The following is a 26430-nucleotide window of genomic DNA, read 5'->3' as shown; positions in this document are numbered from 1 at the left end:
AGATTTGATAGGTGTATGTCCAAGAGACTTAAATCTTTGGGCTGTCCATGTGCCAAGTGGTCCCTGAATCTCAAGAGAGTTGCAACACCTACTCTCCAGTTCATTGGACTCACCAAGGACAACTAACAAAGAGATGATGATGGACAGTGACAATCCAAAGGAACAGAGAGAGTCTGCAACTGCAAGCAAAATAGTCCCACCCATCCGCCTCATGGGATCTAAGCCCTCTCTCAATTAGAGGTGGAGTGGACATCAACATCCCAGAATCCTCAGGATTTGAGAATGAACTGTGGACTAGAGTAGTCTTACTGGTATTCTAGTAGACTTACTGTGATTCTAGCCATGGAAGAACTTTTATCATTGATGTGAAGGCATTGGCCACTAGAGGTTCTGATAAGAGGGAGAGGGAGAAACAGGTGTAATATGGGGACATTTTTGGGACTTGGGATTTGTCCTGTATGACATTGCAATGACAGGTACAAGCTATTATGTATCTTGTCATAATTTACAAAATTGTGCAGGAGAGAGTGTAAACTACAGTGTAAACTATAATCCATGCTTAGTGGCAGTACTCCAAAATGTGTTCATCAGTTGTAACAAATGTGTCACACTAATGAAGGATGTGGTTAATGTGGGAAAATGTGGTAGGAGTTGGGAGTGGGGCCTATGGAAATCCCTAATATTTTCTTTGTAGCATTTATATAATCTTTTTTTTTAAAGTATATTAGAAAATGGATGGAACTATATGGAGAAATAGACAGATTAGCAATTACAGTTTGAGGATTCAATACTGGTCTTAATAATTGGTGGAACAAGTAGAAAGAAAATCAGTAAGGATATAGATGATTTTGATAATACCATCAACCAACTGGACCTACCTGACATTTATTGGGCACTCTACCCAATTACCACAGACTATATACTCATTTCATTTGCACCTAGAACTTTCACCAAGATAGAATGTATTTTGCACCATTGAACAAGTCTGAATAAATGAAAGGATTTAAGTCTTGTAAGTAAGGAAATAATGAAGATAAGGGTGGATCTCAATGAAATAGAAAACAATGGAGGCAACAATTGACATGTAAAATTGCTTCTTTGAAAAAGTAAAGTAAAAATTCATAAAATGCTAGTGCAGTTGAATACAAAAAAGATATACCTCCAATTGCTAATACCAGAATGTTTGTTTTTTGTTTTTTTAAAGATTTATTTTACTTATTTTTCCCCGTCCCCTTGTTGTGTGCACTTGATATGTCTGTTCATCTTCCTTGTTTCTTTAGGAGGCACTGGGAACCGAACCCAGGACCTCCGATATGGGAGGGAAGTGCTAATCACTTGAGCCACCTCCAATCCCTGCTTTGTTGTGTCTTTCGTTGTGTTTTTCCTTCCTGAGTTTCTTGTTACATCAGTTTGCCGCACCTGCCTGCCTATCGCATCAGCTTGCTGCCTTGCTCATCCTCTTTAAGAAGGTACCAGGAATATCTGCTTCCTGCTTTGTTGTGTCTCTCATCATGCCTTTCTTCTTGAGTCTCTTTTTCTATCAGCTTGACATGTCTACCCATTGTGCCAGCCACTGTCCTCTCCAGGAGACCCTGGGAACTTAACCAGGGACCTCCCATGTGGTAGGCAGGAGCTCAGTTGTCTGAACCACATCCGCCTCCCTGGAATGTTTTTATACCCATATGATATTACATTCATCGAAAATCCTTAGGAAAAGTTCAGTGCATTAAGATCTATTTATACATACTAGCAGTTAACAGTTGGAAATTGAAACATTTAAAAATGCCATTTATCCATAAATAACATGAACTGTTCAGGAATAAATTTAAGGAAATATGTGCGAGAATTCTGTACTGGAAATTACTAAAGAATACAAAATAAATGGTGAGAGATACCATGTTATGAGTTGGAAGACTTAGTAGTGTTAAGATGGTAGTACTTTCCAAATTCATCTATTGATTCAGCATAATCCCAATCTATATAATATATTAACAAGATGACTCTAGATTTTGCATAGAATTTTTGACCAGAAAATATTGTTGAGAATTTGGAGCAATTAGAATTGTCATACTCTGCTGGTAGGAGTATAAGATGTTGTAACTAATTTAGAAAGCAGTGTGGCAGTTTTTCATAAAGTTAAACATATACCTAGCTTATGGCCTGACAGTTGTACTTCTCTATATATTTACTCAAGGAAAATGAAAACATAAATGAATTTATTTATATTTTTTTTCTTCTGCTCGTTGTTTTTACTTTATGAGGTACAGGAAACTTAATCTGGGACCTCCCATGTGGGAGGCGGGTGCTCAACTGCCTGACCCACATCCACTTCCTGCTCATTTGTTTTTGCTAATTGTCTGCTTGTTGTTTTGCTCATAATAGATTAATTTTTATAACAGCTTTATTCACAATAATGGAAAACTGAAAACAACCCAGTGCCTATCGACTGGTGATAGAATAAACAAATTTTGGTATATCCGTATAATGGAAAGCTGCTAAGTAGTAGGAAAGAAAAGAAAAAACTACTGATCCACTCAACAACATGTGTTTCAGGAAAAAAATAAAAGATTTTGTTCTGTGCGATTTCATACATATGAAATTGTAGGAAAGACAAAACTAATTTTTGGTAAAAGAAATAAAAATAGTGGTTCCCTGGTGAGCAGGATTTCTAGGGTAGTGAACATAGGCTATTTGGGCATGTTTAGTTTTCAAAAATCAAACTACACTTAAAGTCTGTGCATTTAAAAGATCATGTTACCTTTGGGAACCATTGAAGATTTGAGTTTGAAATAACATATTGACAATATTTTTCAGTTTTTATTTAGTTATAATGATTATTTTATCTTAACTCAGTTTGTTTTCTGTGTGACCATAGAAGTTCTGACTAATGATACATAAGTCAAAGGAATCAGTTTTTTTGTTTGTATGTTTGTTTCTGAGGTACTGGGAACCTTGTGTATGGAAGTTAGTGCTCAACCACTTGAGCTACATCTGCACCCCACGAACTGGTTTAAAACTTACGTTGAAAGAACATTTGATCAATAATGAGAAGCCTAGAGTTTTATTCTCAGCTCCTTCTTAGTAACGGAATATGTCTATCATCTCTCTAAGCCTATAAAATGGTTTTGTGGGAAATTAATATAAAATAGGAGACAGAAAATGTTACTTTCCTGTTGTTTTTAGGGTGTTAAATGTAAAAACACCTGGAAAATCAAGAAGCCAAAATACCTATTAGATCACTTGACAAGATTTGAATGTTAAATTCCATTCTATCTTGGCATTGCTTTTTTTCACTCTCACCACATTACCTCTAACTCATAGTAGCAAAAGCTTATTGTTGAGTCATAAGCTTTCTTAAAATTTGCATTTAATGAACTATTTAAACTTTCTTATTCTTTCCTTAGTATAAAGTTTAGGATTAATTTATAATAAATATCTCCTGGGACAAACTAGTGAAACAAGATACATGTAATAAATTTAAATTGAATAGAGTTAATAATTTAACTCTGGTAGTTTTGGTAATGTAAGATGAACAGATTGTTAGTTTTGAGTTGGCTTTCTTAATGTAGGATTGTTTGTAATCCCACCAGAAAATTCAGGATTAAATATATCCTTGGATTGCTCACCTTATAAGATAAATTACAGTAATTATGTGTGACGTAAGATCTGAATAAAAAGGTAATTTATTAACATAGCTCATTCCAGACAACAAAGCCTTCTTACAGGTATAGATACTTCTCAACACTAGATATCTGTTTAAGAGGAATTATTACCCATGTCAGATCTTTTTTCTTTATATAGGAATCCCTGTAAAATTTCTAATCAATCATAGATTGCTCTAAAAAGAATTGCTAGTATTTAGCAACTTATCTATCTGTGTCCATTTAATCTATTCTTTGGGGCAACTTTCATCATAAACAATAGGATCTGAAATTATGGAATATATTGTATGACCGTAACGTATTAGTGAAGTATATTTAATAGCTCTAGGAGGAAAGGATTTGCATTAAAAATGTGATAATGATAATCATACATATTATTTATCACATTTTTCAGTAAAGATTCTCTCATATTCACCAGTGTATTGTAGGGTTTCTTTGCTTGTAAGAAATATAACAGGTTATTTTTTTATTCCCCATTAAAATCATATTTTAGGTGAAAAAAAATTATGAAGCTCTCAAACAGAGACAAGATGAAGAAAGGATGGTACAGAGCTCTCCACCGACATCTGGTGAGGAAAACAAATGGGAGCGGGAAAGTCAAGAAACAACTAGAGAACTTCTGAAAGTTAAAGACAGATTAATTGAAGTAGAAAGGAATGTAAGTATTTTTTTACTTAAAAAAATACTTTCAGCTTATTTTTTAATATAGAGAACTGATAATTTAATATACTTTTCTTCATAACCTTCATATAAGTGCATCAGTGAGCCATCGTCACTCTATCTTGAAATTATAACCCAAACTCATCTACTTCTCTCCACCCTAGTGGAAAGTACCATCATCTCTCATTTGGACTATTAGAATATCTTCTTACCTAACTTTCCTCCTCCTATTGTGGGACCACTCTAAATATGATCCCTCTCCCTCAGTAAAGTAGTTATACTGCCTACTTCCTGGAAGAAACGTCTATGAAACCAGGTAGCTTATCTTCTTTTTTCATCACTGTACCTCTAGTATCTACAATAGTACTTGATATGTAGTAGGCTCTTAATAAATATTTGCTGAATAAGGTCAATGAATTTTTTTAAAAGATTTTTTTATTTCCTTCCTCCAGCCCCCTGCTATTTGTGCTCACTGTCTACTTTTTTGTGTCTGTTCATTGTGTACTGTCTGTGTCTGCTTGTCTTCTTTCTAGGAGGCACCGGGAACCAAACCTGGGACCCCCCATGTGGGAGGGAGGCGCCCAGTCGCTTGAGCCACATCTGCTTCCTGCTTGTTGTGTCTCTTCGTTTGCATCAGCCCTTTGTGTCAGCTCGCTGTCTTGCTGGTCTTTAAGAGGCACCAGGACTGAACCCAGGACCTCCATGTAAGAGGCAGGTACCCAATTGCTTGAGCCACATCCACTCCTCAGTTCAGTGAATATTTGACAGTAAACAAATTCAACAAATATATATCCTTTAAAGATGAATGAGCTTCAGGAATTTACATGCCATCAAGTGAAATAGCTGTAGTTATTTTTAAAAGTAAAAGTAACTGTGGAGTGGATGTAACTCAGTGGTTGAATGCTTGCCTCACACATATGAGGTCCTGGGTTCAGTCCCTTAAAAAAAAAAAAAGAGTAATACAGGCACGTGATTAAACCAAAACTTATTCACCAACACCATTGATTCCTTTTTCCTCACCCAAAAATAATCAGTTAATAGTTTTTTATATATATTCCCAGGAAAAAAAAATTTGTTGTTTGAGGCTATAGAAGGAAAGTCTGTTTCCTTGCTATCAAAGGCTATTTTGTTTTCAGATTTATACCTTTGGGATCATTCCATAATAATATCATTATTTGAATTTTTCAGTGAAAATATCTTAGAGAGCTCTCCATTTTAGCACCTATATCTCTATCTCATTTTGTGTAGTAACTGAATATTTTTCCACAGTGCATGTTACCATAATATTGCAATAAATCCCACGTTGTTGGACTTTTAGCTTGATTTCAGGTTTTACTACAGTAAAAATCCATGCATAAACATGTTGAGTGGAATTCCATAATAGTGGAATTCCTGGGCCAAGGAGTATAGACATTTTGGCCTGTGTGTGTGTTGTATGTTTGTATTTATTTGTTTCTTTAACGAATCAGTTGATACATATCAGTAAAGCATACAATTCATCCAAAGTATACAATCAGTGATATTTAGTATAATCACAAAGTTGTGCATTTATCACTTCAGTCATTATTAGAGCATTTGCATTATTTCAATAATAATAACCAAAAAAATACAAGAAAATTCTTCACCACTCAATCTCTCTATGCTTCCTCTGCTGTAAATAGCTGCTCTTTCTGGCTGTTCTTACACATTTATTTATTTACTTTTTAGGCAGTTTTATTGAGATATGTTCATATACCATACAGTTTATCCAAAGTGTATAATCAGTTACTTTTAGTTTAATCACAATGTTGTGCATTCACATCACAAAAAAAATTTAGAACAATTTCATTACTACAAAAAGAGAAACTCCACACCTTTTAGCAGTCTGCTCTCAACCTCACTCTCTCTATCCTTCCCCAGCCCTACATAACCACTAATGTAATTGATTTATATTTGCATTTTATATAAATGGAATTATACCATATGTAGTACTTTGTTTCTGGTTCCTTTTACTTAGCATAATGTGGTGTTGGTTTTTTGTTTTTGTTTTTGTTTTTTTTGCTGATACTAATATATATAGTATTAACATAAATTTGTTCAGTTTCAAAGAAAAATGATCTTATATATGCACATTTACCCATATTCATGTTTCACATGTGCTTTTACTATATTATACAGTCCCATGTTACATTTTTTAGCTTTCTTTTTAATTATATACATAACCATAGACTTTCCCTTTTAGGGGAGCAAGTGTAGCTCAGTGGTTTGAGCACCTTCTTCCCTTGTAGAAGGTCCCAGGTTCAATACCCAATAGCTCCTTTTAAAAGAAAGAAAAAATCTCATCTAGACTTTCCCTTTTAACCATTCATACCCACATAATTGTACTGCTAGTTATAAACAATATGCTGTACTTTCACCTTGTTTATTCATTTCCAAAGATTAACACACATCCTTTTTATCAATTCTGTACAAGTTAACCCTCACCTTTCCGTTCTCTACCCTTATTCTATTTTCTGATAACCCTTATTCAAGTTATTAACTCCATGAGATTACACAATATATCTACTTTGTAGTAGCACAGTGATACAGTATTTGTCCTTTTCTGTCTGGCTTGCTTCATTCAACATAATGTCTTCCAGGTTTATCCATATTGTCATATGCTTTACGACTTCACTTCTTCCTGCAACTTCATAATGTTCCATCAGGTGTATACACTGTAGTTTGTTTATCCATTTATTGGTTGATGGGTTGTTTCCATCTTTTGGCAATTGTGAATAATGCCACTATGAACATTGGTGTGCTGATGTCTGTTCAGTGGGCTTCCTTGTCTTCCTGATCTTAGAGGGGCAGCTTTCCATCTTTCCCCATTGAGTACGAAGTTGGCTGCGGTTTTTTCATATATGCCCTTTATCATATTGAGGAATTTTCCTTCTATTCCTATCTTTCAAAGTGTTTTATCAAGAAAAGATGCTGGATTTTGTTGAATGTCTTTTCTACATTGATCAAGAGGATCATGTAGTTTTTTTCCTTCAGTTTATTATGTTAATTGATTTTCTTACCTTGAACCAGCCTTGCATATCAGGAGTAAATCCCACTTGGTCATGGTGTATAAATCTTTTGATAATGATGTTGCATTCTATTTGCAAGTATTTTGTTGAGAATTTTTACATCTGTGTTCATTAGTGAGGTTGGTTTGTAATTTTCTTCTAGTATCTTTATCTGACTTTAGTATTAGGGTGAAGTTGGCTACATAAAATGTGTAATTTTCCCTCCTCTTCAAGTTTTTGGAAGTTTAAACAAGAATGGTGTTGATTCTTCTCAAAATGCTTGGTAGAATTCACCTCTGAAGCCATATGGTCTTGGACTTTACTATGTTGGGAGATTTTTGATCACTGATTTTCTGTAAATGTGACTGATTTGTTAAGTTCTTGCATTTCTTTTAGTGTCAGTGTAGGTTATGTGTGCATTTCTAGGAATCTGTCCATATCTAGCTTGTCTAGATTGTTGGCATACAGTTTCTCATAATATCCTCTTATGATCCTTTTTCATTCTGTGTGGTCAGTTGTAAACTTCCCCCCTTTCATTTCTCATTACATTTATTTACATCTTGTCTCTTTTTTTGTTAGTCTAGTTAATGGTTTCTCAATTTTGTTGATCTCAAAGAATCAACTTTTGGTTTTGTTGATTTTCTCTATTGTTTTTTATTCTCAGTTACATTATTTCTGCTCTCTAATATTCATTATTTCTTTCCTTTTGTGTGCTTTGGGAATTGTTTGTTATTCTTTTTCTAGTTTCTCCAGTTCAATTAGAGCTTTGATTTTAGCTCTTCTTTTTTAATATAGGCATTTAGCTCTACAAATTTCTCAGCAGTGCCTTCACTGTATCCCATAAGTTTTGCTAAGTTGTGTTCTCGTTTACTAATATTTACTAATTTCACATATAATTTCTTTTTTGACCCACTGATTAAGGATTGTGTTATTCAGCCTTCAACCGTTTGCAAATTTACCTCTTTCCCATCTATAATTGATTTCCAGTTTCACTCTGTTATGATCTGAGAAGGTGCTTTGTATAATTTGTCTTTATTATATTTATTGAAACCTGCCTTGTGACCCAACATGCGGTCTATCGTAGGGAAAGATCCAGGAGCTCTTAAAAACAATGTATAACCCACTGAGCTTGGGTGCAACATTCTGTAAATATCTGTTAGGACTAGATACTTTTTCATATTGTTCAAGTTCTCTGTTTCCTTGTTGATTTTCTGTCTAGTTGTTCTGTCTAATGATGTGATGGTGTGTTGAAGTCTCCATCATTATTCTAGAGATATCTGTTTCTTCCTTCAGTTTTGTCAGTTTGTCTCGTGTAATTTGGGCACCCTTGTTAGATACATAGATATTTATGATGATTATTTCTCCCTGGTAGATTGTCCCATTTATTTATTTATTTATTTATTTATTTATTTATTTATTGTCCCTTTTATTAATACATAATGGCCTTCTGTATCTCCTGTTACTTTTTCGCATTTAAAGTCTGTTTTGTCCCATACTAATAAAGGTACCCCTGCTCTTTTTTGGTTACTGTTTGTGTGGATTATCTTTTCCCAACCTTTCTCTTTCAGCCAGTTTGTATCCCTGGGAATAAGTTGAGTCTCTTGTAGACCCCATATGAATGGTTCATGTTTTTTTATTCATTCTGTCGGCCTATATCCCCCCCCTTTTTTTTAAGGTACCAGGGTTGGGAATTGACCTTAGACCTCATTTGTGGTACACTGGTGATTAACCACTTGAGCTACACAAGCTTCCAACCTATGTCTTTTGACTGGGGAGTTTAATCTGTTCACATTTAATGAAACTATTGTGAATGCATTATTTACTTCTACCATTTTATTCTTTAGTTTTCATATGTCAAATCTTCTTTTCATCTATCTCTTCACCCTTTTGATTTTCTTTTCTGCTATTCTTATCTTATGTACCTTCCTCCAAGCCTCTCTTTCCCCTATCTTTTTCTTTCAGGCTGTAAGTCTACCTTTAATATTTTCTGCAAAGGTGGATTCTTTTATATGAGCTCTCTTAGTTTCTGTTTGTGAATATTTTAAACCTACCTTCATATTTGAAGGACATTTTTGCTGGATATAAAATTATTGGCTGGCAGTTTTTCTCTTTCAGTATCCTAATTGTGTCATACCATTGTCCTCTCACCTCCATGGTTTCTGATGAGAACTCTACACTAAGTCCTGCTGGGCATCCCTTGTATGTGATAGTTTGCTTTTCCCTTGCTGATCTGAGAATTTTCTCTTTATCTTTCATATTTGACATTTTAAATAGTGTATATTTTGAAGAAGGTCCATACACATTTATTCTGGTTGGGGTACACTGCACTTCTTAGACATGTAATTTTATTTCTTTCATGAAAGTTGGGAGATTTTCTGCCACTATTTCCACAAATATTCTTTCTACCCCTTTGTGTTAGTCAGCAAAATGGGTGCTGATGCCAAATACCAAAAATTGATTGGTTTTTATAAAGGGTATTTATTTGGGGTAGGATTTTACAGATACCAGGCCATAAAGCATTTGTTACTTTCCTCACCAAAGTCTGTTTTCACATGTTGCAGCAAGATGACTGCTGACTTCTGTAAGGGTTCAGGCTTCCTGGGTTCCTCCCTTCCTGGGGCTTGCTTCTCTTTCCTCTGTGTGCTTGCTTCCTGGGGCTTCAGCATCAAACTCCAACATCAAAAACCCCCAGCTCTGTCCTTTGCCTTGCCTTTTATCTGTGAGTCCCCACCCACCAAAGGGTGGGGACTCAACACCCTACTGGCACAAGAGGTTTACGTAATTAATCTGGTAAACCTTTGAATCCAATATAATCTAATATGTCCAGAGGAAAAATCAGTTTACAAACGTAATCCAGTATTTCTTTTTGGAATTCATCAATAATTATCAAACTGCTACACCCTTCTCCCTTCTCTTCTTCTGGAACTCCCATGACATGTATGTTGCTGCATTTGTTGTGTTATCCTTCAATTTCCTGAGTGCCTGCTCAGTTTTTTCCATTTTTGTCTCCAGTTTCAGCTGTTCTGTTTTCTGTATCTCTTCTTCTTTCTTCTGTCATTTTGAATCTTCTATTATATGACTCTGTAATGTTTGTCATGTCTTTCATTTCCATGATCTCTGTTACATTGTAATTCAGGTTTTCAAATTCTTCTTTGTGCTCTCTCAGTGTCTTCTTGATGTCCTTTGTCACTGTAGCCATATTGTCTTTCAACTCATTAACTTGATTTCAGAAATTTTTGTGAATCCCATTGATTAGTTGGCTGAAATCCTTTGTTTCATCTGGGGCTTTGATATATTCCTTTGCTTTGGCCATTTCTTCCATTTTCTTAGTATGGCTTGTAATTTTTTGCTCTTGTCTAGGCATCTGATTATGACAGTGTGTTTACTCAGATGCTCAAATTCTTTCTCTTTCATGGAGATTTAGTGGCAAGAGTCTGTGTGTTACTGCTGTTCTTCGATCCTTGGTTAATCCTGTTATGGGTCTTTAGAACCTGTTAGTTGCTCAAATCTGGGCCATGGGACCCTGTATTGGGTTGCAGACCCATTTTCAAGGGCCTTAGGGAAGGAGGCTGTAAAAGCCAGAAAAATCCTCTCTTTGCTATTTAATTTCTTCCCATGAACTTCCTTGATCCGCCAGCACCTAAGACAAATATTGGCGCAGCCCCACCAGCATGGAAGGGCTTGTGGGACACAGCAAATCAAATTCATGGGTCAAAAACTGAGTCTGCCTTAGACTGTGTGTGTCTCTCTCCCCTTTCCTGGAGACCTGGATCCTTTGTCTGTAGCCACCAGCCCCAAGGCCTAAGAATTGAAAAATATATACAGGGTAGGGAAGGATGCCAGCGGTTGATGCTGTAGCTTTTTATTCACCATTTTGCCATTGCTATTCTTTTCCATTTCCCGTCTCTCTTCTGGGCAGTATCCAGTCTTCTGCTAGCGTCCTAACCCTAGAACATTTTTTCCCAGGCCATTTCTGCCTGTCCTCTAGCTGTTTTTCTGAGAGAGAAGATAGTCCTGTTTCTTTATAATCTGCCATCTTCCTGGAACTCCTGATTTTTTTGTTTGTTTTGTATTGTTTTGTTTTGTTGAGGTATAGTGTCAGGGATTGAACCCAGGACTTTATATGTGGGAAACCAGCACTCAACCATTGAGCCACATTGGCTCCCCTGAGGTGGTTACTTTGTTTGATTGCTTGTCATTTGCTTTTTTGTTTATCAGAGGCACTGGGATCTCCCATGTGGGAAGCAGATTCTCAACTGCTTGAGCCACATCCACTCCCCCTGTATTTATTTTTAATTGCTATTATTGTATTGCCCTTTTAAAAACCATGTCAATTTTCATTGCTGCTAATAGAGTACCTTTTTTTCTGGATTACCATTGAATATTACCAGCCTTTTAATTTTTAAATAGTAAGAGAAAATATTTTAATTTGCTTTTTTAAAATTATGAATAAAGTATTGTTTGTATTTTCTTAGGGTTACTGGCCATTTATAAATGCTTGTTTTTAATTATTCATTGATATAGGTATACATTTGTCACTTGGGTTAATAATTACTTTTCAGAAAATTTGGCTGGCATGAAAAGTTTGGTAAAATGAATCTGTTTTTCCATTGACTTCCATTATTAATTCCCATTTGAAAAAAATTGCTTGGTTTTCATATTTTTGACAACTATTTTTTGAGAATGGGATTATAAAGATATCTAGCCTTGTGGTAGACTCGTAATGTTTGTGTATATGCCAATGTTATATTTGCTAACCTCTTACTTTTCTATTTTAAATCTTATCCTACTCTGATATATCATTTTCTGAAAATTCTTCGTTATCATTTCTGTTCTCTATAGACTACAGGAATTTTTCTCATCCTGAAGATACCCAATCTAATCTTTAGAACTTACACAATTTGGTTTTTTAATGAGCTGAGCTACAATATTTAAATATATAAATTCCAATGTATTGCAACAAAAAGTCCCTCACATTTAAGGCTTTTAGCATTATAAAAGAAGTTCTACATTACCATTGCTCTACATTTGAAATTCTATGTATTGAGATAGATCCCTTTTATATCACTCTGATGAATGATCTAGAGATATAATACAGAATCACAATGACAAGTGCTAAAAACAGAAGTATTAACAGATATAACCAACTCTGCTGGAGACGTTGTTAAAGTAAAGCACATGGTTTCCTTTACTAGCAATATTAAACACAAATCAGAATGACATTTTTAAGTTTTCTTGTTACTTTAATATTTGATAAACCCAAACATTTACTAACAGAGAAATACTTAAACATCTTCACTCTTTCCCCTTTACTTTATTTACACATAATCCATGCAGCTGTAAAATAGGTGCAAATGACCCCAATGGTGTATCAAGATGGTGTATAAATACATCAGTATTCCATATTATTTCTTTTATTTTTTTTTATTTGAACAAGTGAATAAAAGAGGACAATTTTTAAAAAACATCTTAAAGCATTGTTCTTCCTCAGCTTTGATTTTGTGGTATAATATATGGGTCAAATCATGTGGTCAATTAAATCATGGGTCAGTTAAATGTGACATTTAATATATATAACAAGAAAGCCTATAAAGTGACTTTTGTCTTTGCCCCCTAATATAGATATGATTAAAGTGACCTGTTGTGATGCATTTTTTACTTGTAATGAATATTGCAGTTATAGACCATTTCTGGCTTTCTTTTATATTAAAATGTTATTTCTGTTTTCTGGAGGGTTGTATATATATCTTTTTTTTTTTTTTTTTTTTTAGGAGGTACCAGGGATTGAACCCAGGAACTCATACATGGGAAGTAGCCCTCAACCATTGAGCTATGTCTGCTCTCCAATGAGAGTTGTTTTTATCATTTGTTTGTTTTTGCTTTTAAAAGGTACCAGAGATCATACCCTGGTCTTCATACATGGGAAGCAGGCATTCAAACACTTGAGCTACATCCACTCCCAGTTCTTTTTATTTTTGATGCTAATTAATTTTTTATGAAATGTAACTTAAAAATAATGGTGAAAATTATAATAGCCATTACAAGCATTTTATTGTCTGTCACATTAAATGTAGTCAATGATTTTGTATTATTTTACCCAATTAACTTGTAGAATTAAAATATGGTTGTATATATTTGAAAAATTGAAGAAGTATTTTTTATTGCTGTGTGCTCCAAAGTCTTATACATGAATTGGAGTGTTAGTGAGTATTTTATACCATGAACAGAATAACTTAAGACAGTATGTATTTTCTGTTAGTTCTGTTATGGTTGAACTTTATTAACAGATGGTTATACATATTCCTGTAAATCTGCTTGTCTTCCAAATATTTGTATTGGTAAAATTCTTAGTTTCACTTTTACCTGAGGTCACCACTCATCTATGTATAGATGTGCCTTTGGGCAAATTAGAACCCCCCCCCCACACACACACACACACACACTGGACACAGCCCACACACATTTGGGACACTTTAGTACAATTTAAAAACCATACAACTGACAACCCTATTCGAGTTCTTAGGTTAATATATATCTCTAGAGTGAAATATTTTATTTTTCAAACATTATATGCAAGACAGGAGACAGACACAATATAGTATATTAAGATTTTAATATTATTGCTTTTTTCCCCTAAGATTAAATATATGTTTATAATTTACAATTATGAAGAATGTTTTGTTTTTTCAGTTTTTAAAAATTTTTGGAGATTTTGTTTTATAGTAGTAAAATGCTATTAATAGTAAATAGTTGGGAGTGGGTGTAGTTTGGTGATTGAGTGCCTACATCTCACTTTTGAGATACAGATTCAATCCCTGGTGCCTCCTTAAAAAAAGAAAAAAGAGAAAAATAGTAAAGAATTTTAGTATCTGTTACAGAAATGTTTGATGTTGCTTTTTTAAAAAAAATATGTGTGTTTCCCTTTTTAAGAATGCTACGCTTCAAGCAGAGAAGCAAGCTTTGAAAACTCAACTAAAGCAACTTGAGACACAGAACAATAATTTGCAGGCTCAAATTCTTGCACTTCAGAGACAGACAGTGTCATTGCAGGAACAGAATACCACTCTTCAAACACAGAATGCAAAGCTTCAGGTTGTACTGTAATATTTTTGGGAATGTGTAACCAAACTCTTGAATTATGTATTAAAATAGAAAAGGCTAGACAATGGGAACAATTGGGAGTATGTAACCAAACTCTTGAATTATGCTATTAAAATAAGAAAGGCTGGATGATGGGAACAGTTGTTTCTGAGTGAATTTAACGATTAATTGAAGACTTATTGATATATTTTTATTTAGTACCTTGCCAAATTTTCAAATATCTGCATTTTTTAAAAATGTCAGAACCTCTAAATATTAATTCATAAATTCACTCAGCAAGTAGAAATAAAGAAAATCGGGGTCTTTCCCTTATTTCAACAAGTTGATTATAATTAATCAGGTAAAAACTCCTACTTTAAGAGTATGATTGTAGCATATCCACTAATTTTATTTTTACAACTTTCTGATCAGGTTAGTTTTTGTATAACAGACAATATGGGGATTTTGTTTTTGGTTCACAGCCTCCATCTTTCACCCTGCCCCAGTGTCTTTTCAAACAGAACAGTCAGGTGGGATATAATGCATCTCTCTAAAACCTGTTAAACAGCAGAAGAAAAGAAGTTCCCTCTCTGAATCTAAAAGTTCTTTCTGTAACTCTTTTCCATATAGTAAAGCAAATGCTAGTTTTAGACTCTTGAGAAATTTCTAATTGAAAATTTCCAGTTGAATTTTCAGAAGTCTTTTTTCAGTTCTATTCCCAAATTCTAGCAAATGATAAACAAGCATTTCAAGTTCTGTACTTTTCCATAAGCAGAATGCACATTGTTGCTATTCACCCTCATTTTAAATAAATTTAAACGTAAACATATATAAAGCACATATATGCATATGCAGACATAAATGTATATATGTCTGTATTTCAAAGCCCCTGCCAAAAATGAGAAATTAAATGATAGCCTTATTCTTTGGGAAGCAAAAATCCAAATTTTCACAGTACTCTATGAAAATATCTGCTATGATTTATTTAGAGCTTCCTAAAGTTAACATCATATTCCTTTATTTTTTAAAATTAGAAAAACCGTGAGCTATTTTTTATGTTTCTGATGACAGTATACATTCTTGTAGGTTGAAAATTCCACCCTTAATTCCCAAAGTACCTCACTCATGAACCAGAATGCACAACTTCTAATCCAGCAATCTTCCTTAGAAAATGAAAATGAATCTTTAATCAAAGAGCGAGAAGACCTGAAATCTCTCTATGATTCTCTAGTCAAAGATCATGAAAAGCTGGAACTTCTTCATGAACGGCAGGCTTCCGAGTATGAATCTCTCATTGCTAAACATGGAACTCTAAAGTCTGCCCACAAAAATCTTGAGGTGGAACATAAAGACCTTGAAGATCGGTAATTTATCATATTTTCTTGTGTATTATATTTTAAACCGTTTTTCTTCCGTTAGTGTAGTTTTATGTTTTGAAAATATCTAAGAAATAATTTATGTATAAAGCTATAGAAATGTAAATGTTTTATGTGATACTTACTAACCAATTACTCATTTCCTTCATTTCTAAAATATTTTCTTTTTTCTAAGGAAATATAAACCAAACACCTAACTTTTTTTTTCCAGTTATAATCAGTTACTAAAACAGAAAGGACAGTTGGAAGATTTAGAAAAAATGATCAAAGTAGAACAAGAAAAACTGTTGCTTGAAAACAAAAACCATGAGACTGTAGCTGCAGAATACAAGAAACTTTGTGGTGAAAATGATAGGTAATATTTATATTTTTTAATCTTGTATGATTCCTTATATCCAAGTATATATACTGTTCTTTTGCAGTACCAGATATATGGTTTGGTGTAGTCCCTTTAACAATTCAAAAACAAAAGCAAGACCCCAGAATGGTAAGTAAATGCCCAACAAAATCAAACTGCTAGTTTTCAAATGGCTCAGACATGAACCTGGTCTCCTGTTTTTCTCTCAGTACTTTGTTTTATTCAGCTAAATTTTTTTTTAAATGATGGCACTATATATATATATTAAAAAATTGCTATTTTAACCATTTTTAAATGTACAATTCCATTATATTGTCAACCAGTTAAGGTATTAAGCCATATTTTATAGCAAAATTTCTGTACCATGATAGCACTTAAACAAACTTTATTGAGGCAGAATATAATGAAACCTGTTTTTTTGTGTCTTTCTGTCTTTTCACTAGTCTGGAGTTTTAGTTTGCCAAAGGGCTGCTGATGCTAAGTACCAGAAATGTGATGGCTTTTAAAAGGGTATTTATTTGGGGTAAAAGCACAAGTTCCAAGGTCATGAAAAGTCCAACTCAAGGCACCATAAGAAGTGCTTTCTCATCAAAGTCAAGTACTGTTGATCTGTTCCCTACTTCAGTTGTAAAGTATTAGGCATATAGCAGGGCTAGTCTCTTGAGTTGCTCTATGGGCCCAGCCTCTTGGGGGCTTTGTGCTTAAGCAGTTCTCTCTCACAGGGTGTAATCAAATAAACAGACTCCCTTTTTCCTCTGTTTGCTAGAGTCTCTGTGTTTTCCTTTCTATCAGAATCAGCAAAAGGGCAAAAGATTGAACATGGATCACTACCTGCCCCCCCAACATAAACCTATCAAATGGGTCTCACACCCACAGACAGGAATGGATTAGTTTAAAACCTATTATTTCTGGGAAGTGGATGTGCCTGAAGCAATTGGGCCTCTGTCTACCATATGGGAGGTCCAGGGTTCATTTCCTGGTGCCTCTTGGTGAAGGTAAGCTGGCCCACATGGAGTGCTAGCCTGCACAGGTGAGCTCATGGCAAGCTGGCCTGAACAGAGAACTGGCCCAACAAGAGGACACAACAAAAAGAGACACAGAATGGAGACAAGAGATGCAGCATACCAGGGAGCTGAGGTGGTACACTTGGGAAGGTCCCAGGATCAGTTCCCAGTGCTGCCTAAAGAGAAGACAGTTAGACACAGAAGAACACACAGAGAGCAGACAGCGAGCACAAAACAACGGGGGGAGAGGAGTAAGTCAATCTTTTTTTAAAAACCCACAAAAACATAATATTTCTCTTTTGGGGATTCATAAAATAATTTCCAACTGCCACATCTTGGATCCCAATTCCAGACTAAGGGGAAAGGGAAGAAATAAATAAATCGTAAAAAAAAAAAAAGAAAGTAGATTACAGGTTACCAGGGGCAAGAGAAAGTGAGGAATGGGAAATTCTTGATAATATACTCTTTCTGATTTAGATCATGAAAAAGTTTTAGTAATGGTGGTTGGTTGTGGCACCAAAACATTGTGGATGTAATTAATACTACTGAATTGTATATTTAATAAGGTTTATAACGGGAAATTTTGTATTAACCATAAAAGTTACAAAAAAAAAAAGAGAAGATGGCCCTGGAAGCTTAGGGACTGGTTTTTAAAAAAATAGAATTTTAATGCTAAAAGTGGATTGTATTAAACTAAGAATAGGTGGGATATGAAGCACTGAATTATATATATATATAAAATATATATATATATATATATATATATATATCTGAATGTAGTTAAAAGGGAAAATTTACATAGATTACTAAAAGAAAAATAATAAAAAACAGGATTGTGTACCTTAAACAGTGAACTATACTATATGGTACACTATAGTTAATAGTACAATTGTAAAAACATTCTTTCATGAACTGTAACAAATATACCACTAACCAAGATGTTAATAGGTGATATATGGGAACATATATTTTATGATTTTTCTTAAACCTATAATTTCACTAAGAAAAAAATTCAGAATAGGAAAAGTACTCAATAAATGACCCTCAGCTGAATTTTATGTGCAGCTTCTAGCACTTCAGCTATAGCAGTGTAAATGTTGTATAAATATTTTAAGCTGTTTCAAATTTTCAAAGGCTAAGCTGTTTATGAAACATTTGAAAACCTGAAAATGTATCTTTATGAAGTAAGCTGGGCGGAGGACTTAGCCCAGTGGTTAGGGCGTCCGTCTACCACATGGGAGGTCTGCGGTTCAAACCCCGGGCCTCCTTGACCCATGTGGAGCTGGCCCACGTGCAGTGCTGATGCGCGCAAGGAGTGCCATGCCACGCAGGGGTGTCCCCCGCATAGGGAGCCCCACGAGCAAAGAGTGCGCCCCATAAGGAGAGCCGCCCAGCGTGAAAGAAAATGCAGCCTGCCCAGGAATGGTGCTGCACACACGAAGAGCTGACACAACAAGATGACACAACCAAAAGAAACACAGATTCCCGTGCCGCTGATAACAACAGAAACGGACAAAGAAGACTACAGCAAATAGACGCAGAGAGCAGACAACCGGGGTGGGTGGGGGAGGGGAGAGAAATAAATAAATCTTTAAAAATAAATAAATAAGCTGATTACCGGTTGAGAAGTTGTACTCTACAAATGCTTTTAATTAAAAATAAATGTGCTATGATAATATGAAACTATTATCATCTAAGATATATAAAAATAAAGTAAAAATCAGCCAGGACATCATAAATCTGCTCACTTTTAGTCAGGAATTGGGACCCAAGACATGGCAGTTGGAAATTATTTTATGAATCCCTAAAAGAGAAATACTATGTTTTTGTGTTTTTTTTAAAGATTGATTTACCAACCCCCCACCTCACCCTCTGTTGTTTTGCACTTGCTGTCTGCTCTCTGTGCATTCTTCTGTGTCTGCTTGTCTTCTCTTTAGGCAGCACCAGGAACTGATCCTGGGACCTTCTGGAGTGGAAGAGAGGTGCTCAATCTCTTGTGCCACCTCAGTTCCATGGTCTGCTATGTCTCTTATTGTCTCTCCTCTGTGTCTCTTTATGTTGCATCCTCTTGCTGCACCAGCTCTTCGCTTGGGCCAGTATTCCTGTGTGACTGAGCACTCTGCATGGGCCAGTTCACTGTGTGGGCCAGCTTGTCTTCAGGAGGCCCTGGGAATTGAACCCTGAACTTCTCATATCGTAGAAGAGCCCAATCACTTGAGCCACATCTGCTTCCCTCTAATCTACTTTCTGTCTATAAATTTGCCTGTTCTAGATATTTCATATAAGTGGAATCTTAGAATATTTGTCCTTCTGTGTCTGCCTTATTTCATTCAGTGTAATGTTTTCAGTGTTCATCCATGTTGTCGCATGTATCAGATTGTCATTCCTTTTTACAGCTATTGTGTATATATCCCACAACTGGATTATCAGTTCATTTGTTGATGGACACTTAGGTTGTTTACAACCTTTGGCTATTATAATTAATGATGTTATGAACTTTGGTATACAGGTGTGTGTAAGCTTTGAAAGCAGGAAGGGTAAGATCTCTAACTTTGTTGTTTTTTTGTTCAAGATTGTTTTTGTTATGGGTAGGCCCCTTGTAATTCCATAGGAATTTGAGGATTGGGTTTTGCATTTCTGTGTGAAAAAGGTAGCTGGAACTCTGGGAGGGGCTGTGTTGGATCTTTAGTTGGCTTTGGCTAATATTTCAGAATTTAAAAAGATGTCAATAATTTCAAACTTACAGAGCAGTTGTAAAAGTAATACAGACTCTACACAGAGAACTCCAACATAACCCCATGCCCCCAGATACATAGATCCACCAATTTAAACATTTTTCATCATTCATTTATCTATCATATGAACATTTGAGAGAACACATATAATATTTACATATGCATTTCCTACAAACAGTGATGTTCACTTACGTAATCGCCTTTAGTGCCATTATCAACTTCAAGAAAGTTAGTGTTGCTATAAAACTTGATAGTCTATATTCCAATTTTTTTATGTCCCAATAATATCCTTTTGAGCTTTTTCTTCTCCAATCCTAGATCCTATCCAATATCATGTATTGCATTTAATACCCATACCACCCCCCATTATTAAAACTTTCCCTTCAACCCAAACCTAGAAACCGTACACTCATTTTGCATTAACTCGCATTACCCCTGCCCTCCATCCCTGGTAACCTGTTTTCTACTTTCTGAATTTATGAATTTGCGTATTCTCTGATAATTTATTTATGGTTACCATGGGGCTTAAATTTAACATCCTACATTTATAACAATCTCATTTGCTTTGATACCTACTTAGCAACTTCAGTAGCATACAGAAACTATGTTTCCATACCTCTCCATCCCTCCACCCTTACATAGGTCTTGTTATAGATTATATATTTATACATTATGGGTCCAAAACCATTGATTTATAGTTACATTTTTTTTTTAACATTTATTTTTTATTTCTCTCCCCTTCCCTTCCAGTTCTCTGCTCTTTGTGTCTCTTCGCTGTGTGTTCTTCTTCTGCGTTCACTCACAGTCTTGTCAGCAGCACCGGGAATCTGTGTTTCTTTTTGTTGCATCATCTTGCTGCATCAGCTCTCCGTGTGTGCGGTGCCACTCCTGGGCAGGCTGTACTTTTTTTGCGTAGGGCATCTCTCCTTGCCAGGCACACTCCTTGCATGTGGGGCTTCCCTACGCAGGGGACACCCTTGTGTGGCACGGCACTCCTTGCACGTGTCAGCACTGTGCTGGGCCTTGCTCATCACATGGGTCAGGAGGCCCTGGATATGAACCCTGAACCTCCTATATGGTAGGCAGATGCTCTATCAGTTGAGCCAAATCCGCTTCCCTATCATTACATTTTATATAGTTGCCTTTTAGATCCTGAAGGAATTAAAAAGTGGCATTACCTTTCCCAGTATTTGAATATTAACCTGTGTGAGTACTCTCTTTCAGGGCTTATCTATACAGTGAATTTGGAAAATAGCTACATGCCAGAATTTAGTGGCTTCCCTTATCCTTTCTTTGGCTTGCATTTGTGCCCCTAGGATTCTCCATTTACGTGGATACAAAAGCCCCTTCTTACTTAGAAAACAGATTCTTCATAGTTTAGGCACAGCACTATATGTCCTACAGTCAGAAATCTCTTTCCCTAGGCAGCACAACTTGACTGCTCTCCCACTGTGCTGAAGAAGAGCTTGTCTAGCTGCCTTCTACATGCAGGGCAAATTCTAGAACAGTGACCTCCACAGGCTACCACCACACAAATTGAGCAGACATACATTATGTGCACAAATGTTATTCAGCTCTGTTTGACTAGGACCAGGGACCCTCGCTGGAAGCATGGGCTGGTTCTGTGCCAGGCCACACAGTGTGGGTTAGGGGTCCACCAGGGCACCAGAAGATCCTACTGCTTTTAAGTGGCTTTTGTCTTGATCTGGCATTCGCCCTGTTATCTGCATTCCTTTCACTCTTTTCTGGAGCTTTTAAAAAGAGGTTTCTGCCAGTTTCGGTTGATTTTTCAAAGCTTCTGTAGGAGACAGAGACCTGAAGTGTCTCACTTGACACCATATTATTTGGGCTACAGTATTGACACTATAACAAGATTAAGTTTTCCAATCCATGAACACAAAGATATCTTACCATTTATTTAGGTCTCCTTTATATTCTTTCAACAGTGTTTTGTTCTTTTCTGTGTATGTCTTTCCCCTTTGGTTAAATTTATTCTTAAATTTCTTTTAGTTGCTGTTATAAATTGAATAGTTTTCTTGGTTTGCTTTTTGAATTATTCATTGTTGGTGTATAGAAATCCCACAGATTTTTGTGTGTTGGTATTGCACCCTACAGATTTGATGAATTTATTTATTAGCTCTAGTAGCTGTCTTGTAGACTCCTTGGGTTTCATGTATACAGGATCATGTCATCAGCAAATACAGATAAGTTTTACTTCCATTCCAATTTAGGTGACTTTTTTCCTTCATGTCTAATGGTTGAGTTGCAGTGGTAAAAGTGGGCATTCTTGTCTTGTTCCTAATCTTTGGGGAAAAGCTTTCTGATTTTCAGTGTTCAGTAAAATGTTAGACATGGGTTTTTCATATATGTCCTTTATCATGTTAAAGATCTTTACTGTTCTAGTTTTTAAGTGTTTTTATCATGAAAATGTAGTAAATTTTGTCAAACGGCCTTTTCTGCATCAATTATGATCATGTCATGTGTGTTTTTTCCTTCATTCTGTTAATGTGTGGTTGATTAATTGACGTTGAACCACCCTTGTATTCCTGAGATAAAGCCCACTTGGTCATGGTGTATAATCCTTTTAATATGCTGTTGGATTTGGTTTCCTAGTATTTTGTTGATGATTGTTGCACTTGTAATCACAGAGGAAACAGGTTTGTAATTCCTTTTGTCTTTATATGGCTTTAGTAATGGGTGTGTATGTGAGTGTGTGTGTGTGATTTATTTTAAGGAATTGGCTCATACGATTTGTGGCAGACAAGTCTGAAGTTTGTAGGGCTGGCCAGTAGGGTGGAAACTTGGCAGGAGTTGGTGTTGCAAACTTGAGGCAGAATTTCTACTTTGTAAAACCTCAGTTTTTGCTCTTCAGGCCTTCAACTGATAAGGTGAATCACATCTACAAAATCACTTCATCTCAGCAGCTAGAGTAGTTTTTGACTAAACAACTGGGCATTATAGCTTAGCCATGTTGGCATGCAAAATTGACAAACCCTAAAATAAATCCTGTCTAGCCCTTTTCAGTAAAAGTTTGCCAGTCCTTGCCCTTAGAAATCACTGAACCTTGTTTTGAAGATATAATAGGAGAAATAAGCTACAAGTTTGATTTATACTAAAAATTTTTCATTAATAATTAGAGATTGTATAATTATAAATTACACAGAAATGGCAACAATTACACAATTTGGTTTGAGCCTTATGTTTCACTTATTTGTTAACAGTTTGATATAGTATCTCATTCTGTTGATTCATTCTGTAGGTCTAATTTATGTTTTACATCTGATTTTAGAATCTTTGAATTTTTTATAAAATCAGAATTATTGTTTTCTCTTTTGTTTTTTAATCTAAATCTTTTCTTATTATTTTAAGCTTTTATATTATAAAGTTAGAAGTATATTTATGTTTTCAATATGTTTAAATGCAGAAAGATATCTTTCCAAGGGAAAAGTATCCCAAATTTTAAAAATTTAGTTTTTATGGAATAGAAACTGATGTTCCTTTTAATTAGTAACTGGTAAAAGAATCATTTATTTTCTCTAAGTATGTATGTTATTTACAGCATTTTTCACATGATGTAAATTACAGTGAAAACTATTAAGAGACTTCTAATTTTATTTCTATCATGATTTCTAATTATAGGTTGAATCATACATATAGTCAGCTTTTAAAAGAGACTGAAGTTTTACAGACCGACCATAAAAATTTGAAAAGTCTTCTAAATAATTCGAAACTGGAACAAACAAGATTAGAAGCTGAGTTTTCAAAGTTAAAAGAACAGTATCAACAGTTGGATATCACATCTACAAAATTGAATAACCAGTGTGAGGTGAGCTCTAACTAAATTTTAATCACTGTTTACTTCCTTAGAAGACATACCTTAAAATTAAAGTCATGTTATAATAACAATGGCAGAATATAATTTAGTGGGTTATTTCTAAAAGAATTGGTCAGGGTTAATTAACATTCATAAATACTCATAAAATCTTATTAATTTCAACCTTTTTTAAAATTTTTATTTTTATTAGCCCTCTCCCCTGAGATGGCTTCCTCATCTTGTTTTCTTGTTGTCTGCTCATCTTCTTTAGAAGGCACTGGAGGGGGGGGTATATGGGGACCTCATATTTTTTTAATGTAACAGTAAAACCAAAAGAAGGCACTGGGAACCGAACCCAGGACCTCCCACGTAGGAGGTGAGTGTCCAACTACTTGAGCCATTTCCATTCCATGCTGGTTGCCGCACCCGCTCATTGCAGTTTCTGCTCTTTGCAGCAGTTGTGGCATCTGCTCATTGTGGTGAATCCTCGTTGTGGTGTCTGCTCATCTTCTTTAGCAGGCACCAGGAACTTAACCCGGGACCTCCCATGTGGGAGGTGGGCACCCAGTTGCTTGGGCCACATCCACTCCCTCAACCTTTTTTTAGCTGTTAGTTTAAACTTACATGTCAAGATGCTTTGTAATTTGTAAAATTATGTACTCATTTAATGAGAAAATTGCTTGGTGTATGCCAGTGAACTAAAAATATTAAAATCATTGCCCTTGTGGGGGTTACATTCTGCTGAAAGGAAATTTAAAAATAAACATATTAAGTGAAATATATAGCATTCCATTTTCTATGGCTATATTACAAATTTACCCCAAACTTAATGTTGTTTATAAAACAACCATTTATTATGCTCACACCATCTGTAAATCAGAATTTTGAGCAGGGACAGTAAGGCCAGTTTGTCTCTACTCTACTTCCAGCTAGGCCCTCAACTGAAAGATTCAGAAGCTGACTGCTAAAATCTAAAGGCTCATTCACTACATGTTGGGTGATTGATGATGGCTAGCATCTGAATCATTAGTCCTCTCCATGTAATCTTTTCCCATAGGCTGGTTTGGGCTTTCTTGTAACATGATGTCCTGGCTCCATGGGCAAGGTGCTCAAGAGAGAACCAAACACCATGGCATCTTTTATAACTAAGCCTCTTGAGTCATGCAGCATCATTTCTCCTCTATTCTATTCATCAAGGCAGTTACAAAGTCCCATCCAGGTTTAAGGGAAGAAGAAATAAATTCAGCCTCGTGATGGAAAATGGGATAGTTCTAGAAAAATGTGTGGATTGAAAATTGGGAATTATATTTTGTGACATGTATGTTAAAAGATGATAAATTATATGCCAGAAAAATTAGAATAGGGTAAAGGGGGATCATGACTGCTAAGGAAGGTGTGGGGGTGTATATTGAAATTTTACAATTTACAAATCATTGAGCAAAATTATTATTATGGTGATACCTGGGAGTAAAACATTTTAGGCAAACAGCCAGTGCAATGGCCAATGCCAGGAGAATCCTGGTGTATTTGAAAAACAACAAAGAATGCCAATGTGCTTGGAGTGGAGTGAAAAAATGGGAAGAATAGTAAGAGATGAGGTCAGAGATGTGCCTAGGCCAGATATGTTGGGCCATTGTAAAAACTTTGACTTTTATCCTTAGTAAAACTGGGCATCATTGGAAGTTTTTGAGCAGAAATGACATCTGCCATATATATTTTTAGTACTATGAAAATAATTTCATGCCTCTCCCTATGAAGGTTTGATAAAGAAGGTGATAAAAGTTTAGAAATATAAAAAGGATACTGAAGGCCTTAGGTATGATTGGCACCTGTATCATTAAAGATTGAATATAGATTAATATCTGAATTTCATGAAACTTTTAGGAAACTCTGACTTAAGCAAGGCAATAAATGGAATTAGGAATAGACTATCAGAAAAGTGATACCTGAAAGCTTTTTGTCTAAAATTAAAAACCAATAGGGGAACAGATGTGGCTCAAGCAGTTGGGTGCCCGCCTCCCACATGGGAGGTCCCAGGTTCAGTTCCCAGTGCTGACTAAAGAAGACAAGCAGGCACAATGAGCTGATGCAATGAACTAATGCAATGAGCAGGGAAGCGATGTGGCTCAAGCAGTTGGGCACCACCTCCCACATGGCAGGTCCTGGGTTCAGTTCCTGGTGCTTCCTAAAGAAGACGAGCAGACACAACAAGCAGACAATGAGCAGACAGAAGAGGGAGCCATCTGAGAGGGGACGGGGGAATCAATAAACTTAAGAAAACAATAGAAAAGTCAGTTTGAAAGCAAATACATTAAATTACCCAACAAAGCTCAGAAAGTTCAGAACATTTGTTCTGTCCTGTGATTTTTAAGTCTATATAAAGTGGGAAGTGGATGTGGCTCTAGTGATAGAGCTTCTGCCTACCATATGAGAGGACCCGGGTTCGATCCCTGGGGCCTCCTAGTGAAAGAGAGGAAGAGAAAGCATGCCTGTGTGGTGAGCCAGTACCCATGCAAGTGAGTCACACAGCAAGATGATGATGCATCAAAAGAGAGACAAGGAGAGAGTCACGGTGAAGTGCAGCAGAAACCAGGAACTGAGGTGGCGCAATTGACAGGGAACCTCTCTCCACATCAGGGGTCTCCAGGATTGAATCCCATTGAATCCTAGAGGAGAGAAAAGACAACACAGACAGCAAAAAGCAGGGAGGGAAGA

The 26430-nt window shown here is 35.7% G+C and overlaps 2 protein-coding genes across 11 annotated transcripts in view; one reads left to right on the top strand and one right to left on the bottom strand.

Moving 5' to 3' along the window:
* The window catches only part of CCDC88A (coiled-coil domain containing 88A), a 157663-nt gene that overhangs the window by 100245 nt on the left and 30988 nt on the right, over window positions 1–26430 (top strand). For all 10 annotated transcript variants that reach the window (XM_058278592.2, XM_058278590.2, XM_058278589.2 and 7 more), the window contains exons 18-22: window positions 4156–4320; window positions 14279–14440; window positions 15515–15792; window positions 16016–16159; window positions 23541–23727. In XM_058278592.2, the coding sequence (XP_058134575.1) occupies window positions 4156–4320; window positions 14279–14440; window positions 15515–15792; window positions 16016–16159; window positions 23541–23727 (936 nt within the window). The remainder of the gene's footprint in view (window positions 1–4155; window positions 4321–14278; window positions 14441–15514; window positions 15793–16015; window positions 16160–23540; window positions 23728–26430) is intronic.
* The window catches only part of LOC101432256 (prolyl-tRNA synthetase associated domain-containing protein 1), a 34609-nt gene continuing 34384 nt past the window's right edge, over window positions 26206–26430 (bottom strand). Inside the window, exon 4 of the mRNA XM_058278594.2 lies at window positions 26206–26381. Coding sequence (XP_058134577.1) covers window positions 26260–26381 — 122 coding nt within the window. The 3' untranslated portion in view covers window positions 26206–26259. The remainder of the gene's footprint in view (window positions 26382–26430) is intronic.

Source organism: Dasypus novemcinctus, chromosome 17 (assembly GCF_030445035.2).
Source record: "Dasypus novemcinctus isolate mDasNov1 chromosome 17, mDasNov1.1.hap2, whole genome shotgun sequence".
Lineage (NCBI taxonomy): Eukaryota > Metazoa > Chordata > Mammalia > Cingulata > Dasypodidae > Dasypus > Dasypus novemcinctus.
This window is presented reverse-complemented; position numbering and strand designations above follow the sequence as displayed.